This window comes from Ilyonectria robusta, assembly GCF_021365365.1.
Source record: "Ilyonectria robusta strain PMI_751 chromosome Unknown BGZ61scaffold_83, whole genome shotgun sequence".
Taxonomy (NCBI): domain Eukaryota; kingdom Fungi; phylum Ascomycota; class Sordariomycetes; order Hypocreales; family Nectriaceae; genus Ilyonectria; species Ilyonectria robusta.
In genome coordinates, this window is record NW_025764517.1 from 16,968 (window position 1) to 34,585 (window position 17,618).

At 52.5% G+C, this 17,618-nt stretch overlaps 6 protein-coding genes across 6 annotated transcripts; 5 read left to right on the forward strand and 1 right to left on the reverse strand.

Annotated features, from left to right (window-relative positions):
• Positions 1 to 4,065: 4,065 nt before the first annotated feature.
• On the forward strand, positions 4,066 to 5,097 carry BGZ61DRAFT_468798 (uncharacterized protein). The gene has a single exon (XM_046247900.1). The coding sequence runs from the start codon at positions 4,244 to 4,246 to the stop codon at positions 4,625 to 4,627; it is 384 nt and encodes a 127-aa protein (XP_046093668.1). The 5' UTR covers positions 4,066 to 4,243; the 3' UTR covers positions 4,628 to 5,097.
• Positions 5,098 to 5,388: 291 nt separating this feature from the next.
• On the forward strand, positions 5,389 to 7,410 carry BGZ61DRAFT_229380 (uncharacterized protein). Its single transcript, XM_046238202.1, has 3 exons — positions 5,389 to 5,573; positions 5,625 to 5,749; positions 5,798 to 7,410. Exons 1-3 carry the CDS (start codon positions 5,507 to 5,509, stop codon positions 7,223 to 7,225), a joined length of 1,620 nt encoding a protein of 539 aa, XP_046093669.1. The 5' UTR covers positions 5,389 to 5,506; the 3' UTR covers positions 7,226 to 7,410.
• BGZ61DRAFT_229381 (uncharacterized protein) lies at positions 7,411 to 8,335 on the forward strand. Its single transcript, XM_046238203.1, has 2 exons — positions 7,411 to 7,893; positions 7,944 to 8,335. The coding sequence occupies exons 1-2, from the start codon at positions 7,595 to 7,597 to the stop codon at positions 8,203 to 8,205; spliced, it is 561 nt and encodes a 186-aa protein (XP_046093670.1). The 5' UTR covers positions 7,411 to 7,594; the 3' UTR covers positions 8,206 to 8,335.
• A 1,834-nt stretch (positions 8,336 to 10,169) lies between these two features.
• On the forward strand, positions 10,170 to 13,009 carry BGZ61DRAFT_500905 (uncharacterized protein; the record flags this gene model as incomplete). Its single annotated transcript, XM_046251628.1, has 6 exons — positions 10,170 to 10,187; positions 10,218 to 10,292; positions 10,362 to 10,868; positions 10,905 to 11,580; positions 11,616 to 12,247; positions 12,299 to 13,009. 6 exons carry the CDS (start codon positions 10,170 to 10,172, stop codon positions 13,007 to 13,009), a joined length of 2,619 nt encoding a protein of 872 aa, XP_046093671.1.
• Positions 13,010 to 13,570: 561 nt separating this feature from the next.
• On the forward strand, positions 13,571 to 16,628 carry BGZ61DRAFT_435845 (anaphase-promoting complex subunit 5-domain-containing protein). Its single transcript, XM_046244003.1, has 3 exons — positions 13,571 to 14,544; positions 14,595 to 14,688; positions 14,742 to 16,628. Exons 1-3 carry the CDS (start codon positions 13,773 to 13,775, stop codon positions 16,246 to 16,248), a joined length of 2,373 nt encoding a protein of 790 aa, XP_046093672.1. The 5' UTR covers positions 13,571 to 13,772; the 3' UTR covers positions 16,249 to 16,628.
• On the reverse strand, positions 16,381 to 17,508 carry BGZ61DRAFT_229402 (uncharacterized protein). Its single transcript, XM_046238204.1, has 4 exons — positions 17,202 to 17,508; positions 17,029 to 17,150; positions 16,808 to 16,972; positions 16,381 to 16,763 (listed from the first exon to the last, which is right to left on the reverse strand). Exons 1-4 carry the CDS (start codon positions 17,354 to 17,356, stop codon positions 16,621 to 16,623), a joined length of 585 nt encoding a protein of 194 aa, XP_046093673.1. The 5' UTR covers positions 17,357 to 17,508; the 3' UTR covers positions 16,381 to 16,620.
• Between the last annotated feature and the right edge of the window lie 110 nt (positions 17,509 to 17,618).

The following is a 17,618-nucleotide window of genomic DNA, read 5'->3' on the forward strand; positions in this document are numbered from 1 at the left end:
CATGCATCATACAACCTGAACCCCTCACCAGATTGCCCAACTTCAAAATGGTGCAGCCCAACGGCATGACATGATTCTCAAGATGGGAAATATGACGACGGAGTCTCTGCCTATACCTCATGACAACTAGAGCTATCGTAGGGTGAGTAGGAAGGGGCTGTTTGACGGCGAATAGCACCTTAGGTCCACAACATTGCTCTTTTAGGCTTCAATCTGGATAACGTCACGTGGTGTCACTCTTCGCTCGGATTCAGCCCAGCTTTTCCGTGGCAACCCCACTTTCATCCTAATATCAGTCGGATTACGATGCAGCGGTAGTGCGTGGTCGAAAATGGAATGACAACAGTTCGTGACGTTTGCTTAGTCAATTGACAACAAAGAAGCGTCAAGCTGCGCGCGATAACATGCGACTATCGACTACTCAACTCCGACTCTTGTCGACAATGCTTGCTCCTCGTCGCTCATAATAGAGAAGCTTATCACAACAGCAGGAAGAAATTCTTGAACGGCGATTACGATACAGTTGCCACCACTCTTCGCTCCGCCAAATTCTCCTTACAAACCCCCTTAGATCAATGGGTAGCCGTACACATGCTCCAAACCTCCAAGCGGCACTTTCCTACGCGTAGCTCCCCCTACTGTACGTTTCGCTAAAGAGCGTCTCAAAATACGTCAATACAAACTGATCCTGGCAAAGCTTCCACATAGCTGCTTCTCCATCCAGCTCATCCAGCATGGCGTCCGCACAAAAGCGCTCTGTGTCAAGCCTGTCACCCATCAGCATGATGTGCGGGCGCGGGTAATCAACTCATGTCTTTTTCAACTAGTCAGAATTCTCTCACGACCTTGGCTAAAGCTGTCAACGTAGTCTATCCTCTAGAAGCCAAGCGATAGAACTGGAGGCTGCTGTAATTCGAGCTCCGAAACTCCAATGCAGTGTAGATACCAGTTTCTTGTTGCTGGATTTAATCATCTGAAGCTTGAGGATTAATTGAGGAGCTCTGGCCTACATGATCTGGTCTTGCTTATTGTAACATGGGTCTCGGCTGGAAAACCCGGGCCGAACTGGGACTTGCAGGACAAACCCTCCAGACATACTGTTTTAAGAACAAGCTGGTTATACCGATGTAAAATCAAGACGCTGCAAAGCTGCGTAGATATTTACATCTTCAAATCACCCATTCCAATTTTGCACCAACTGTCGCAGTGTTTCATCAGATACCCTACCGAGTATTTGCACTGCTCCGTCACCTGCTGTCACATTGCTTGCTTTTACAACGTCTCCAGCCCCAAGAAATATTGCTTGTCGAGCATTTCTTCCTACACTGACATTCTCAATGATGCATGATGATGCAGGAACCTAAGCACCAGAGCAATGAGCCAACGCGGGACCTATTCCAATTATAGCATCCGTTTGCTGACCTGTTATGGACCTTCCCGATGTTTCCGTGCACGGCTCAGTTTTGCAGTTTGCCGTGAGCTTCTGTACGAGATTTGTGGCTTCGCTTAGCCGTTCTGCACACTATTTCAAAGCTGTGAGGGCTTGGATCCGAACGAGATGGGCGTTGTTGGATTGAACGCCGAGCAATGTTTCCCCAGTCTAGTCTTCTTAGTCATTTCCTCTACACCCTGAAACATCAAGTGAATTCGAGAGTGATTACATACTTTTACAGGCTCGTCAGTCTCATTAGACTCATATAGCAGTTGCTGCTTGTTAGCGTGGGAAACTGCAAGAGTCCTCAACTCAAGAGTTGCTTCCTCGGGGTCGCATAGAAGTAAGTCATGTACAATCTTTATTGTTTGATGGAAAGAGTCTTTATGTTGTGTTTTAGGAAATTTGTCTTACTTCGGCTCTCTCTATCCCAAAGATGACAGATACTACATATCCATTTATAGGCTTGCCTCTCAATTTCCGAGGAGTAAGGTGAGTTGTAGTCGACGCTTCATCGAAATTCACATCCACTCTATCTCCACCACAGGATCATTCAGTACAAAGCTTGTATCGCTGTAGTCACGTGTTGCTGACTTGTCTAGATTAGTTCAAGATCTAGTTCATCTCGGGTATTCTACAGAAGATCACTCATACCATCTCTTATTTAACCTGAAAGTTAAAAAATGGTGTGGTAGTCAAATACATAATTGTTGTTGTTGTTGTTGTTGTTGTATTATTACCGTCGTGAAGATTGCCTAAAGCTATCCACAGAATCCCCAAGGGGGCAAGACGACGTGCTAGGCTGGTATCAACAGCTGAAGAAACCTAAAGTACAGTAACCCGGGGCCGGAGCTATAGACACCACTGGCCTATAGCTCGGGCCTGCAGTCATAGACCTAGACCTAGACTGCAACCCTTCTTCCTCCTCCATCTAGCAATTAAAAGGCCCTATTTGACCTATTATTTCGAGCCCGATATCCGTCAGCGGATTGTCAGGGCGGGTGTTAGCATACCCATATTTATTAACCAGCTTGAAATTCTTCAGTATTCCTATTCCTGCCTGCCGGCATTCAAAACCTCCAGAAATCGAGATCCGTATGATAGGAATAACTGCAGATGGGAAAACCTCGCGGGAGCTAAGAGGGGAAAAAAACCACTGCAGCTAGCATCCATTAATCAGGGCCATCAAGCCAGAACCCTGATGCCTACAAGTAGCCCGATTCTGTGACTTCTTGTAGACCTGGATTAACAGCCAAGATCCGTAGATCAAGGCATCCAAGACCCGGGGGTCTTGGTGGCCAAGGCCCGGAGGCCAAGGCAGCTCAGGCCCGGAGGCCTAAGCAGGTGCTAAGACACGGTGGCCTTATGCACCTAAGTGCCGAGACGCAGAGGTCAGGGCAGCTTAGGTCCGGAGGCCTAAGCAGGTGCCGAGGCCCAGAGGCCAAGGCAGCTCAGGCCCGGAGGCCTAAGCAGGTACTAAGACGCGGTGGCCTTATATACCTAAGTGCCGAGTCGTAGAGATCAGGGCAAAGGTCGACGCCCACCTAGATTGAAGCTGGTGTCGTGATTGCTCCTGGCGGCTGCAATAGCTATACTTGCTGCGAGGTCTGAACCAGCATTACAGTATGTATAGGAGCCACAGCGGTGTCGTTTGGCCCCCGCAAGCCGTGCTGTAACCCTGCTGCTATCTTAGCTGCCCAGCTGGTCAGGGCAGCAGGCCTCGATCATGGCCGGAGCCCTTGGGCTGTGGCCGTGGCTGCTGCGTAAAGGAAGTCAACCCTCTCAATCCTTCCTTTATTGCAGTGTTAGTACCCGATGGGCACCAGCTGCTGCAGCAGCCAAATTTGGTGGGCCTGCAAAATTTTCCACGCTAGTGCTAACAGCCGCTAGTCAGGAAGAATTTTTACAGGAGAGAGTTGAGTCAAATACATAACAGACAGACCAGTAATTCATCTGCCAAAACAAGATCTGGAGTTCCTGGAGTTCTTAGAGTAGCATTAAAATCTACCATTTGAGCCCCTTGTCCCTCTACTGGGCGCTTAATCACTTCCCCGTTTATCTCCACGTTGCATATTTCCGTGTCATCTATGAGAGTCCGACTTTTACACTTCGTACGCTCACTCGTAGTTGATTAAGCCACAACTCGATTACCAATGAGTATAGTGCGTGTGGAAGCGAGAGTAGTGCTTCTGAATACATTTACCCATGAACAATCTTTGATCCTTTGCTTTTGAAAGTTCAGCTATATTCTACCCATCGCTTAGTCTACGGGCTAAGATTATGATATTTGGATTCTTTGCGGCTATTTTCTCCTGGTAGAGCTCATTTTTCACGGTTTCAAGACCGTCGGAGCATAGCGGCCTCGATTGAGTTTAGTAACTTTAATGCCACCAACTATCTCGAAATGAGGCAAGTACTCCGGTGCATGTCTTGCCTTTGTATCTTGACGCCACCGAAGCTTATTCTCCCTCACGCTGTGCCGCAGTTCCCGGAGATCTCTTTTCTAGGCACGGTAACAACAGTCTTGGACCGCACTAAGCCGAGATGAGCGCGTCAATATGAGCTGTTTCCCGACGCTCTGGTCACTGTAGTGTAAAGCTGACAGGATACATTCAACTTTTGTTTTTTTAATGCGTCATGCAAAGCCAACGTCACCTGAGAAGAGCGCATGAATCCCCTGGAAGTAGATTCCGATCTCTTTCGGAGGGCCCGCTGTTTTAGTCTCTGCTACGTGATCCTTGAATCTATCCACGTGAAACCTGCTTTTTCTGCCGATGATCGTCGGTGTGCCCCTCTCTCTTGGGTTTGGTCATGTGCCTCCATATAGTTGTCCATGCTGAAGATGCTGAAGAACTAGCATATTATTTGTTCGCATATCATCTGAAGTTCCTCAGCGTTCTACTACTTTTCTCGGGCGACACTACCTATTGTGAGGGTGTTGAGATACTGACCGCGGGGTATCCAAGGGTCAACGCAATCAGGCGGGTACCTTCTCCGGCCGAAGTCAATCGCGGAAAGGTCGGTCCGTCGTCAGATTGGCTCCACCGATGTAGGTGTCCGATGGTCATGCTCACGGCAACGTTGCCGAAATCGATGGAACGGTGGTTCTGGCACCAGATGCTAGGCCAGGACGCGGCCATCATCCGGGCGCCGACGGCATGTTTTGGATCTACTGGGTTGTCACTGTACCCCTAACTATTGTGGTTTTGGGCGTTTGGTATTGGTGGGTCGATTATTCTATGGATAGAAATTCCATCAGCGTTGCTTGAATATCAGCCGGATTTTCGGTGGGTATTTAGGATGGGAATAGCTTCAATTTTGCAGCTTCCTTTCCAGCTTCAAGCTTCGTCCCAGACCCTCTTTAGTAGCGTCTAAGAGAACGTCAACTCCCACCGTCCTTACAGTTATGACCTGGACTCTTCAGTAACCTACACGTCCCCCGGATTCAAGTAAGCTCCTCCGATGACACCAATCAACCAGCAGGCCATTTCAAGTAGTCTGGAAATCTTGAAAATTAAGACCATGAAAATTGCTAAAATCCAACTTCGTTCCTCAAGGTTTCTTTGGGCAAACCGCAAGCGGTTTGCGTCACCTGTTCACAACAACTCCCCAAGCAGCTTTCCCCATATTCCGAGATCCTCTGATTGCATTGGCGAATATTCACCCGTGGTTCGCTCGAAAGTCACCGCCCGCTCGGATGGGGAGCTAAGTCACCTGATTTTGACAATGAAAGAGTTATTCCGACGTTTTCCCGACCGAGGGCGAGCAGCGGGGCCCCGCTTTTCTCTCGTGCGCGTCCTCTAAGAGCCCTTTGTTCCTCAAGGCACTCTCCCCACATCCGCGATCCCTCCCACACCACCTCCGTGGAGCCATGAAGTCATCGGCGGGCGTTTCGAATGCGAACCCGTCTCGGACGCGCCGTGAAAGTGCACCAGCAAACGGCACTCCTGGCTCATTGGCTGGCTGGTGGGCTTCCCAGCTACGCCATCCAGCTACGCCATCCAGCATCGCAATCCGCGACGCCTACATCTTCCGATCGCAACCCACGGCTTCTCACCCTCCTTTCCAATCAATATGGCCCAAACTCGAGGACAGCGAGCCGCCCAAACGAAGGGGCAAGCTTTAGCGCCAAAGGAAAGGGGTACGCTCCGTGGTACACAAGCGTAGCAGTGCGGTCGCTGACCCTCAACAGGAAACCAACCTTCCCACGCCAGAGTCCCCCGGCGAAGCGCGCGCCTCGATGGCCGTCGAGTGCGGACCGCAGAGCACGCCGAATCGTCCCACGCACCTCCCCCGGGTGTAGTGCTCCATGAAAAGGTAGGAGAGCCGTACCTTTCACGACCACCGTCATCTAACCTGCGAAAGGATCAACCGACTTCTCCTGCACCCAGAGGCCGGAAACGATTGCGCACCGCTGCAGATCCACTTGAACCCACTCACGAAGAACCTCCCGGGAAGCGTCGACGATCGTCCAGACATTCCGTCGAGGAGATAATCGACCAAGAGGCGGCACAAGAGGACGCCGAAGGTCCATCAGATCCCATCGCCTTCTGGGCTCAAGAAGGCAAGTGGCCGCCGGGATTCTTCAAGCAGGGCGACATGGAGCACTTGCTTGCGAGGAAGAAGTCGACGTCGGCGCTGGGCAGGAAACGATCGGAAGCCGGCTCGTCGTCGACAACGCCTCATTCGACCCAAGCTAGCGATCAGAGACCGAGAGAGGAGAAGAGCACGCCGTATCGAGACCCACGCTACAAGACCCTTCTTGAGACCAAGGGTAGTTTCATGGACAAGTCCGACCTGGGCATCACGGATGCAAGCAAAACGCTTTGCCGTACTCTACTGGAAAAGAAGCAGTCTGTCCCACAGGATTCCTTGTTCCGCGATGACATCTTCGAATCAACCTGCCAGAGGGTGGAAGACAGGAACGAGGCCAGAGTCATCCGGGATATCACCCCGCTGATCGTCCCCTCGGCGGAAATTCTCGCCACCTACGGCGCCACGAAGTTCAACTGCTTAATTGAGAGCCTCAATGAAGGATGGAATAACTCGGTTCCCCTGACCGGAACCCGTCCGCAACCCGACTACTCGGTGGGATTCAGGCGGCAGGCCTTTTCAGACGATCAACTCAGCAAGCTTTTGCCATTTATTGGCAACTGGATTTCCGGTGACCAGTCTTACTTCATGGCCACGTACCTCATGTACTTCCCCTTCCTCTCTTGCGAGGTAAAGTGTGGTGCTGCAGCACTCGATACTGCAGACCGCCAGAACGCCCACACCATGACGCTTGCCGCGCGGGCCATCGTCGAGCTCTTCCGCCTTATCAAGCGTGAGAGCGAACTCCAACGCCAGATTCTCGCCTTCTCAATCTCACACGACCACCAGTCGGTACGGATCTACGGCGAATATCCAGTAATAAATGGGAAGGATACCAAATACTATCGTCATCTAATCCGTAGATTTGACTTTACGGAACTTGACGGCAAGGAGAAGTGGACGGCGTATCGTTTCACAAAGAACGTCTACGACGAATGGATGCCGCAACACCTTGAGAGGATCCGCTCGGCCATCGATCAGTTGCCGTCCAATCTGGACTTTGATGTTCCGTCGCTCCAAGAAACAGGTCTTTCCCAGGGGCTCGAGAGCCATCATCTGCGGGACGACGATACGGCGTCATTGTCGAAGGAAGGTGGTGGCCAGTTAAGCATCGCTGATCACCGGCCCACTCCGGACACGTCGTTCACGGAACAAGCAGCAGCAAAGAGGCCGAGGAAGAGGGCAGATGGAACCAAATAACACTTGTTCAATACACCCAGTATGAGACCAACAGACTCCACTCATGTCGCCCTCAGACGTTGGCGGACGACACTGTGATGCCGTCTTTCCGTTCGGCGAGGAATTGGAACGTGGTCGTTGTGGTCTGCACGGGGTCTCTCACAGGGCCCCAGTTTTGGGCACAGACGGGCCCGTTTCAAGGCCTTGGATAGGCCAAAAATATGGGGCCGAGGCATGGTGCGGCTGGGAAGGCTTACCTAATCCATTTCACCGCTTTCATTTTGCCGCGGTCGGTGTGCACGTCTCCCAATGACACCCTGTCGACCACTCCCACCGCTTCTAGAGGCTGGAGACGCCTAGGAACCTCGCGGCCGCAGAGCGCTGGGAAAGATGAACGACGGTACGCGAACGATGCGACAACTCAGGTCCCGATCTCGATCACGACGCCTTGAGAAGCCAACAGGGTGCGAATTTGCCCAAGCCATCCCGTCCTCCCCAGGCCCGCTGTACCTGCGGCTCGGCATGGCGCAGCTCAGGTCGGGGACGCCATCGTGGCCAGGGGGCCGGACGAGGACGGCAACCCATCCTCGCCTACATGGCATGCAGACTTTGGGAGGACGGTGGCTCGGCCACAAGGACCAGCAACTCGATCCGCTTGTGCCCGCCATCAGGCGTACACGTCGTCTTAGGTGCGCTCTTTGCCTTAGATCTCGTTACAGATCTATCACCTAATCGCTAGTATGCTTCTCCGGGGCGGCGGCTACATTTGGCAACGAGAGGTGCAATATGGAGGATCGTCTGGGAGCCAGGAACAGGTGGACAGAGCCATCTGTCGGCTCAAAAAGGTCTCATTTGTCGACAGAGGGGTTCGCCAGGATTTAAGGGCCTTGGCGGATTGTGATGGCTTACTCAACACTGAGTCCAACTGCTGCAGGCTCGCGAACAGAAAAGGACAGCCCTCGGAACTGGAATGGCGGGATGCCACGGGTCACGACTTGTAATTGTAAATGCGTGGACAGCGATACTCGAGAGCCTCGACCAGAACCTGGCAAAAGTGGCGTAGCATCTGAGTAGTTTAGAGAGTTCACTTTGGAATTGAAACTGGACCAGGATGAGGCGTTTGTGTGACAGGCGGTTCAACCCGCAACAGGGGCATCGAGCCAGATCCGACTTCGGAACATGTCTGTTACAAGCGAGTCAGAGGCGCAATGAAACACGCAGTCGCAAATGATATTGGGAAGGGTCAGCCTAGCTTTGAACTTTATGGGCCAGCGAGGGTAAAGGGGTTTGACGCCAAAGAGCGCTGGGATTGTGGGAGGGAGGTCGTCTGATAGCCACATAAGACCTTCAACTCTTTGGAAAGACTCGCCTCAGTAACCATAACCGCGTGATGATCTAGCTTGAGGATGGGATGCTAGCACCGCCCAAAGGCGCCTACGTCGGTGATTCCCGTCACGGACGACGTTGTGCCGTCGCCCAGGGGGCTTTCGCAAGATGGGCGGACTACTTGCTCAACGCTATCCAAGCTCGCTTCGACCTCGCCCGACCATCTTGCTACCTGACCGAGGAACCTTCAACAAGAAACGACCGACCACTACTTACCCTAGCTAGCGGCACTACCACCGCTATAGCTTCTAAGCGCCAGATATACACCGTTGTAACTTAGAGAGCCTGGTGCTGACAGTCTCAGCTTGACTATGTCGACCTCGAAAGTAGATGGCTTTAAGTCCCCATCGAAAATGACCAGCTCTGACCTTATATCACCACCATCGTCCAAGCCAACGCATCAGTCCTTCCGCCTCGACGTCTCACCTGCTTTCACATTTCCAATAACCTCTTAGGAAAGCTCGCGAAGCGCGCCGATGCTGGAGAGGTGATAGGAAAAGAGGGGCAAATGGTTGCTACTAGTAGCTGGGAAGATGACAGAAAGAGGGGCAGGCTGTGCTACTAGTAGCTGGAGAATGGTAAAAATGGTATCTGGGAAAATGATAGAAAGAGGAGCAGGCTGTTGCTACTAGTAGCAGGAGAATGGCAAAAGAGAGGGGCAGGTTGTTGCTCCTAGTAGCAGGAGAGGTAACAAGGCAAGGTAAAGATTAGCAAGTTACTGCTACTAGTAGTAGTAAGAAGAAGAAAAGAGGGGCAAGAGGAAGTAAGATGCTACTAGTAGTAAGAAGAGAATAAAGGAGGGGCAAGTGGTTGCTACTTGTAGCTGGAGAGGTAACGGGAAAGAGGGGCAGGCTATGGCTACTAGTAACTGGAGAATGGCAAAACAGGAGACCGGTCCCCTACGGGGCCCGCCAATGCCTTTCGGAACAGGCCTGAGAAGTGGAATAAAGAGCCTGGCAAAGAACGATGCTGACAAAGGTATAGGGCGGCATCAAATAATACATGTGAAGCAGAGAAAAAAGTGGAGGAGAGCAGACGGACTGGACGTAGATTTGGGCAAGAAGGGAAGAGACGAATAGATGATGGCTGGCTTTGTGAGTTTTATGGGGCGAAGAATCCTGCTATGGTTATTGCCAAATAGCAATGATAACCATTAGAAGGGAGGGAGGCGAGCGGTGACATGATTGAGACAGTTCCGACGTCTCTCAGAGCGAGGACAAAAGTTAGGGAACCCTGCCGTCGTTTATATGGGCGTTAATCTTATCGTACGCGTGAAGAGGCTGGTACTCTGACGTGGTAGGATGCGCGTTGAGAAGTCATTCGGGAGGTGGGGACGCAACATGCTGTCCCGCGCCGCGTCGTAGTAAAGTTTGGGCCGCGCCGTGTGCGGAGACCCTGATTTGACTTTGCCAAGTTGACCACGAGATATCGGTCCCGCATTCTGTCTGCAAGGAGGGGGAAACGCCTCATCACCGGAGACCCGACCGCCCGTGCAGGTCTTTCAAACTCCCAGTTCGTCGAGGAGGTTGTGAAGTAGTTATTAGAGGATCGGGCAAAGAAGCAGTAGCAGCTCTCCCTCATGGGGAAAGACGTCAAGGTTCGAGAGCAGGCCGAGAAGCTGGCATAGTTCCTTCTCTGGTCTGATAGAGTCATCAAGTTGGCTGTCAGCGCTCAACCGTATGCAGCCTTGGCCTGGTCTGGTGTATCACTACTGCTTCCCATAGGTAAATAATTCTCCTTGCTTCTAATCGCATGCTTACCGGGCATACAGCTACTCACGAGCGGTGCCATGCAAAACGAGGCCATGCTGAAAGGCTTCAATTCCGTCGGCGATATCCAACTGTATTGGAAAAGCTGCGAGGATACCGATCTTCTATCCCCACATCAGCACAACTACAAGGATCTTATGGAACCCTTGTCTAAGCTCTATTCCTATCTTATCGAATATCAAGCCCGGGTAATATGTCACCTCTCCAGTACCCAACTCGCCCGTGCGTGGCAGAAAGTGGCTGGCTGGAACGACTGGAGCGGGAAAGAGCGTGACATCGGTGACTCCCATGCCCGGTGTGAGGGCTACATCAATCCTCTCCAACAAAGGGAAGTTCGGAAACATCGCGACCATCAGCTCCAAGTGATGCAGAAATCGTGTAGGATTGAAGAGAAAATCCTCCAGGCCCTAGAGGAAGGCAAGCAGGACGAGAAGGAGACACGACTGCTTCAAGACCTCGCCTTGGCGTCGTCGGGTTATGAAGCCGATAAGGATTTCAACCCAAATAGAGTATAAGGAACCTGCAAATAGTTCTTCGCCGACGAGACAGTTTGCAAATGGCGCGATAGCGAGTCGTCAAGTCTCCTCTGGGTCTCTGCGGGGCCTGGATGCGGCAAGTCAGTTTTATCGCGAGCTCTGATTGACGAGGGTCATTTAGCCACCAGCGTCAATACGATTACCATCACACCCTCGGCCATCACGACTTCTACAGGCACGACCTCAACCGTCTGTTACTTCTTCTTCAAGGACGGAGACGACCGCCGTATGGACGCTGCGCATGCTTTATGTGCAATACTGCACCAGCTATTCTCAAGCGCCTCTACCAGCAGCCTGATCAAACATGCACTTTACAGTCACAAGAACTATGGCAAAGCTCTGGCACAGAACTTCTCCGAGTTATGGCGGATCCTGGTAGACTGTGTTAAATCCTCGGATGCCGGAGAAATCATTTGTGTCCTGGATGCCTTGGACGAATGTAATGAGAGCAGCCGGAGGGAAATAATCGGCAAGCTTAAAGACTTCTATTTCCGAGAGCAGCACCAGCTGAACACAAAGCTTAAGTTCCTTATAACCAGCCGGCCCTACGATGACTTGGAAAGATCTTTTGGAACCTTCTCTGCAACTACTATATATCTTCGATTTGACTGTGATGATAAGTCCGAGGAGATCAGCCGCGACATTAATCTAGTTATTGAGGCCAGAGTCGATAAAGTTGCTAGCAGTTTCAGACTCGAGGATCGGTACAAGATTTCTAAGCGTCTTCAGAAATGAAGAATCGCACATACCTATGGCTGCACCTGACATTTAACATCATTGAGGAAAGCCCGAGTGAATATAGCAGACGATCAGACATAGAAGGGGTTTTGTCTGATCTACCATCTCAAGTGTCTGATGCGTACGAAAAGATGTTGGACCGAAGCAAGAATTCAGCGAAGACAGAAGCACTTCTTCAAATCGTGCTTGCCGCGGCGAGGCCTTTGACTCTTGACGAAGCCAGCTATGCCCTTGCATTAGCGTTACAAAAGCAAAAGTTCACTTCGCATAGAGATCTTGAGGTGGCCCGGTGGAATGAAGATTTCAAGGGCGTGGTGAAAAACTTGTGTGGTCTTATCATCAACGTCTACGATTCGAAGTTGTCCTTCATTCATCAGACAGCCAGGGAGTTTCTCACTGGCACTACTGAGCGGAATATTAAGTGGAAGGGGCGCTTCAGCAACACACCAAAATCGCACAATACGATATCACGATGCTGCCTACATTACCTCCTGCTGCCGGACTTACCTGCGCAAGATCAGTCCAACCCTGCTAACGATCAAAAGTACCCACTCATCGATTACGCTGCTACTAACTGGCCGTTCCATTACACTTCGCAGGATACGGTTGCGAGAGTTGGTTCTCGTAAAGATGCTCGAATGCTTTGCCGTATCTCCGGAACCCAGGCGAGGGTATGGTGGCCAATTTCCTGGCGCAGGATTTTCGGCTGGCCTGACTGGTCTGACTGGACTGACTGGACTGATCTGGCGTTGGCGAGCTACTTTGGTCTTCTGCCAGTCGTCAACGATATATTAACAGAGGGAAGTGTTGATATTAATGCGCGAGGCGGATACTACGGCACAGCACTGCAGGCAGCATCGGCACAAGGCTATAAGGGCGTCGTACAGACCCTACTTGACAAGAATGCCGACGTCAATGCAGAAGATGGATGGTACGGCACGGCGGTCTTCGCGGCGGCCTCGGAAGGCGGCCTCGAAGTGATGCAGGTGCTCTTAAGCAGGGGAGACGAGGTCAAGATCACAGCAGATGTGGTTGAGGCTGCAGCAGAGAATGGGAGTAGCGGGAAAGAAGTGATGGCACTGCTTCTCGAGAAGCGAGGAGATGAGGTTAAGATCACAGCAGATGTGGTCAAGGCTGCAGCGGGGAATGAGGGTAGTGGGGAAGTGATGGCATTTCTTCTCGAGAAGCGGGGAGATGAGGTCAAGATTACAGCAGATGTGGTTAAGGCTGCTGCGGGGAATGAATATGGCGGGAAAGAAGTGATGGCACTGCTTCTTAAGAAGCGGCCAGAAGGACTACAGCTTACAGAAGAGGTGGTATGTAGTATTGCAGAAGGGTTTGAAGAAGAAGCGATAGCACTGCTTCTTAAGAAGTGAGGAGATGACGTCAAGATCACAGCAGATGTAGTTAAGGCCGTGGTGGGGAATGAGAGGAGCGGGAAAGACTTGACTTAAGAGCCAGAAGCTAGATAAAGTGTTTCACGGCGATGTATTCATCAAGTGTTATAGGCCGGGTTGCTTCGCTGCTTGTCTGTCCCACGGCTGGCCAGGCGCCAAATGACGTTGGCAAAGTCGTGTGCCACGGATAAATATTCGGGGCGGCTGTCGACCAAACTCGGCTTGCCAGGCATGGCTGCTGTAGTGGCGGCTAAGGCCGACTAGGAAGAGAACTACTCCGCAGGAAATGGAGGTCTCATGCCGGCGAAGCTCACCTAGCTCAGCTCCGCCAAGTCGCGCGATTAGCGATGGGTTGTGTGTCGCTCTGTGGCGATCGTTCTGTGGCTAGGTATCGTTCTGTGGCTAGGTATCGTTCTGTGGCTTATCGTTCTGTGGCTTATCGTTCTGTGGCTTATCGTTCTGTGGCTTATCGCTCTGCGCCTTATCGTTCTGTGGTTATCGTTCTGTGGCTGCCTTCTGTGGCTCCCCTCTGTGGCTCCCCTCTGGCTCCCCTCTGTGCTCCCCTCTGTGGCTTCCTTCCGTGGCTGCCATGACCCGCGACGCGATCTGAGTGCTTGGTTGCTCTGCTTGCACCGGGTAGTCGCCACGAAGGCACGAAGGCGCGCATCGCGACCGCGGGACAAGGCGCCCGTCAGAATACCTCGACCGCGGAGAGGAGTTCAATCTCCAAGGCCTCGCAAGAATGGCGCGCTATCTAAACCCGACAAAAATCTGCCTTCTCGTCCTCACCGAGCTCTACAATGAAGGCGCTGTGCCCAGTGATGCCGTCTTGCCCGTCCTCTCCTTCATCACGTCCCATCTCATGGATCACCCTCCCGCGAAAGCCACCGCAGACCAAACCGCGCGATGGAACAGAGCCGAACGCACAGTCAGTCTGGTCATCGCCATCAAGGACTTTGAGAGGCTTCTCGGCAGCTACCCCTTCCTCATGGGCATGCCTGGCCGGAAGCTATGGGACCAGTTCCTCGGGAAGCTCTGGGACATCAACTCCCTCGACGCTCTGCACGAATTCTTTGAGAACCTCCTCGACATGTTGGCTAAGAGCAAGGAGGAGAGGCGGAGACTTGTGGAGCTGGGCGAGCTGGAGGAGGAGGAGGAGGAGGAGGAAGGCATCAAGTTCTCGCCGAACTCGCCACTGGGAATGTTTCTTCGCAGGGCTCGGTTGGAATTCCAACGCCTTCAGTTCCACGATTGCACCGAGCTGTGGAAGAACTTTGTGCGCTATCGACAGCCCACGGCTCACTATCTCAAGAGGAAGATCCCGGGCTTTGGGCGCCTCAGCTTCGACAATGTTCTCCTCCAGGGCGAGCAGGAGGACTGGGACCACAAGGGTGTCATGGATCTGGCGTCTGTGGCGTATGGAGACATGCTCACCGGGGACCAGAGCAGCACGCTGGCGGTCAGCACTGATGACATTGAAGTTCTGCTCGAGTTTCAGATTGAGCAGATGCAGAGTGAGTAACGCTCCTTGGCCGGCTTCTGTGCGTTGACTGACCTGCCTCAGAATACGGTAACAGGATACCGCAGGAGATTGCGCACCAGTTTCACGATTTGCTCAACGACAGCTTCCTGATTCCCAGTCTTACGCATTATCTCACGTATGCTTGCTGAATGCCCGCTGCCGTTGTCGTCTCTTCTAACCCTTCCCCAGCTTTCTTGACTCCTGGAGAGCAGGAGATTATCCCACCGCGTTCGACTCCCTCCACCGATACTTCGACTACACGATGCAGAACCGAGATCGCATGTTCTATCAATACGCTTTGATGAACCTGGCCGTTCTCCAAGCCGACTTTGGCTGCCACAAGGAGGCAGTCTCAGCTATGCTGGAATCCGTCTCCACCGCAAGAGAAAACCGCGACCTCACCTGCCTCAACTTCGCCCTGAACTGGTTGTTCCACTTTGGCCGTGCCCATCCCGAACTCGTCCGGGATCTGGAGGCTGACAGCATGCTGGGTACTGGTAAGGACAGCCTGGCGTTTCTTCGTGTCAAGGCCAAGGAAACGGGGATGTGGACGCTCTGGAGTTCTGCGCTCTTGAGCGAAGCCAAACTTGGTCTTGTCAATGGCGACAGCGTGGCGACGGCACTCGAGTTCATGGTACGGAGCTCCCAAGTAATCATCGAGAGGAACATGAAGAGCATGTTTGGATCTCAGCTTTCGCTTTCTGCCGCCTTGTGGGACCGACTGGGGCTTTCCGGTCTGGCTTTCATGACGAACGAAGTCTTTCTCCGTTGCTATGCGAGGCATTCAATATTCGACGACGAGCTCAAGGTCACCTCCCGCATTTCACTCATGCTGGCGGCTCGCGGCAAATACGATGAGGCGCTTGGGAAGATGGAGGCTTTGGAAGAAAACTCGCTGCGGTCGTGGAAGCCGAGCCAGTACTGGCACAAGTACAGGGGCGTGATCAAGCTGAAAAGGGACCTGTACCATAACAATCTCGAGGGAGCAGAGCAGCTCCTGTCCCAGATGATGCAATCGAGCATGGACGATCTGGACCCGGACATGGCCTTCCACATTGACACCCTCCACATCGACTGCTTGACTCGTCGGGGCGACCTTCAGGCTGCCTTTGCAAAGGTTGACAGTCTGATGTCAAGGCTGGGCGACGAGAAGAAAGACGTGACTCTCCGCGTTAGGCTGCTGGTGCTGAAGGCGTCGCTCCTCGACAAATGCGGGCGGCCGCAGAGAGGCTTCACCATCGCGATGCGAGCCACGAGCATTTCCTGGCGAGCGCGAATCATCCCGGCCCTCTGGCACTCGACCGGCGCCCTCGCAAACATCCTCGTCTCGCTGGCCGAGTTCGAAGCGGCGTCCCAGCTCCTAAACGCAGTCATCCCACGATCGCTCGAGTGCGAGGCGCCCGCCCTCACAGCCCAGCTCTACTCGCACCTCGCCGACGCAAACATGGGCCTCGCGGGGAAGCACGACGCCAAGTCGAGCACGCGCAAGGAGTATCTGACCAAGGCGCTCGCGGCTGTGCAAAAGTCCTTCGACCACTACTCCAGCATCGAGGACATCAACCAGCAGTGCCAGATGATGGCCAAGAAGGCGATGATCATCAAGTTATCCGGGGACATGGTGCTGGCGGCGGATTATGCGGCGGCCTACGTAGCATTGCGAAAGAGCGCTGAACTGCTCAGCCTTGGGGGGGCGTGAACGGTGACGGGTGGTTACAGTGGAAATGGGATGGTATTCAGGTATTCAGAGGCGAGAGCCATGGCGCACACTCGGGGTTCATCATGCACATGGGACGGGATCGAGACACGGTGGATGGTGAATGCTTGTATTGATATGACTATCTGTGGCGAGGCAAATCGGGATTCAACCATCATTTTCTTGCTAATCTTGATCCGAGTAGCTACGTAGAGAGCGCACAACCTTTGGAGAACGCACTGTTGCCGTTCTCACCTTCCATGGTGAATGTGCCAAGAACCAAAGACTTTGAGACGGATCAACTGCGCTGGAAGAAGAGACTCCACGTCCAAGGGCCTTCTCGATGAAGGATCCTTTCAGCGTTGTGAACGGACTTTAGTTCGTATTTTTCCTGGCTGTGAATTTGTAGCCCTGGTTCTGCTGTTGCTTGTGCTTCCGATTTCCATCCTGGACCAAAGCTCTCCAATAGGTCTTGACCTCAGGTGTCTCGTCCCGCCACATCTTGGCGATGATATTGGCTAAAATTGTCAGAGGCGATTTGGTACTTGATCTAGGGACTCACAAATTCTACTAGCAGGGATTCCAGGGTTCTTTTGAGTGACCTCCTGGGACTTTGCTTGCCGGTACAGCATCCACTCGTAATCGGGATGGGGAATGGGAATCCGTGGTGGACCGGCAGCACCTTCTGCGTTGTTAACTCGTGTAGCGCGTGCCTGAACAGTTTCATCTTCAAATTTCAAGTTAGTAGTGCGCAAATTGTAAGTTTCACTGGGAGGCTCGTACCGCATGTAAAGCAAAACAGCCCATACGACGTTCCCATCAAGACATGGTAAGAGAGAGGACAGAGGCGGTACTTCTGGCGATGGTGATCGAGAAATGTCGTGACTGGCTGATTGACTCGACGGCTGGCAAGATTAGCTAGACTCTAACTCATGTGCATTGGAGTATCGCTCTACCTCAGGGTCATCGCGACTCGGTACACGACTCTGATGTCAAAGGACTCAGGCAAAAAAACGTGGACATCACCTTGTACCGCAGAGAACACAAAGGTGAGTGGGACGTCTTGTGGAAGCTGCAAAGCAGCTGCGGGGAGGTCAGCCCGAGGTGGCATGGTGATGGTCTTGGTTGTAGAGTGGCGGAATGTAAGGTAATGCGAGAAAACTATCGTGGTGAAAATTTGAAGAGATAGAGCGAGATGGCATGCAATTTAAGGCCTCAGAAAATGGGTGCCTGAGTTGGTGGCTTCAGAACAATAGCTTTTCGTTTGGTGGCTTCGGAACAATAGCTTCTCGTTTGGTGCCTTCAGAACAATAGCTTCTCGTTTTGTGCCTAAGGTACCTAGGCAGCCGTTTTGTTTGGGCGAATGGCCCTCA

Bases quoted from the DNA above. Each gene is read 5' to 3' on its own strand.
- BGZ61DRAFT_468798 (XM_046247900.1), top strand. From the start codon at position 4,244: ATGTGCCTCCATATAGTTGTCCATGCTGAAGATGCTGAAGAACTAGCA.
- BGZ61DRAFT_229380 (XM_046238202.1), top strand. From the start codon at position 5,507: ATGGCCCAAACTCGAGGACAGCGAGCCGCCCAAACGAAGGGGCAAGCT. The intron at 5,574-5,624 runs GTACGCTCCGTG...GACCCTCAACAG, and splicing joins TTTAGCGCCAAAGGAAAGGG to GAAACCAACCTTCCCACGCC. The intron at 5,750-5,797 runs GTAGGAGAGCCG...AACCTGCGAAAG, and splicing joins GTGTAGTGCTCCATGAAAAG to GATCAACCGACTTCTCCTGC.
- BGZ61DRAFT_229381 (XM_046238203.1), top strand. From the start codon at position 7,595: ATGAACGACGGTACGCGAACGATGCGACAACTCAGGTCCCGATCTCGA. The intron at 7,894-7,943 runs GTGCGCTCTTTG...CCTAATCGCTAG, and splicing joins AGGCGTACACGTCGTCTTAG to TATGCTTCTCCGGGGCGGCG.
- BGZ61DRAFT_435845 (XM_046244003.1), top strand. From the start codon at position 13,773: ATGGCGCGCTATCTAAACCCGACAAAAATCTGCCTTCTCGTCCTCACC. The intron at 14,545-14,594 runs GTGAGTAACGCT...GACCTGCCTCAG, and splicing joins TCAGATTGAGCAGATGCAGA to AATACGGTAACAGGATACCG. The intron at 14,689-14,741 runs GTATGCTTGCTG...ACCCTTCCCCAG, and splicing joins AGTCTTACGCATTATCTCAC to CTTTCTTGACTCCTGGAGAG.
- BGZ61DRAFT_229402 (XM_046238204.1), bottom strand. From the start codon at position 17,356: ATGCCACCTCGGGCTGACCTCCCCGCAGCTGCTTTGCAGCTTCCACAA. The intron at 17,151-17,201 runs GTAGAGCGATAC...TAATCTTGCCAG, and splicing joins CGAGTCGCGATGACCCTGAG to CCGTCGAGTCAATCAGCCAG. The intron at 16,973-17,028 runs GTACGAGCCTCC...TGAAATTTGAAG, and splicing joins GCTGTTTTGCTTTACATGCG to ATGAAACTGTTCAGGCACGC.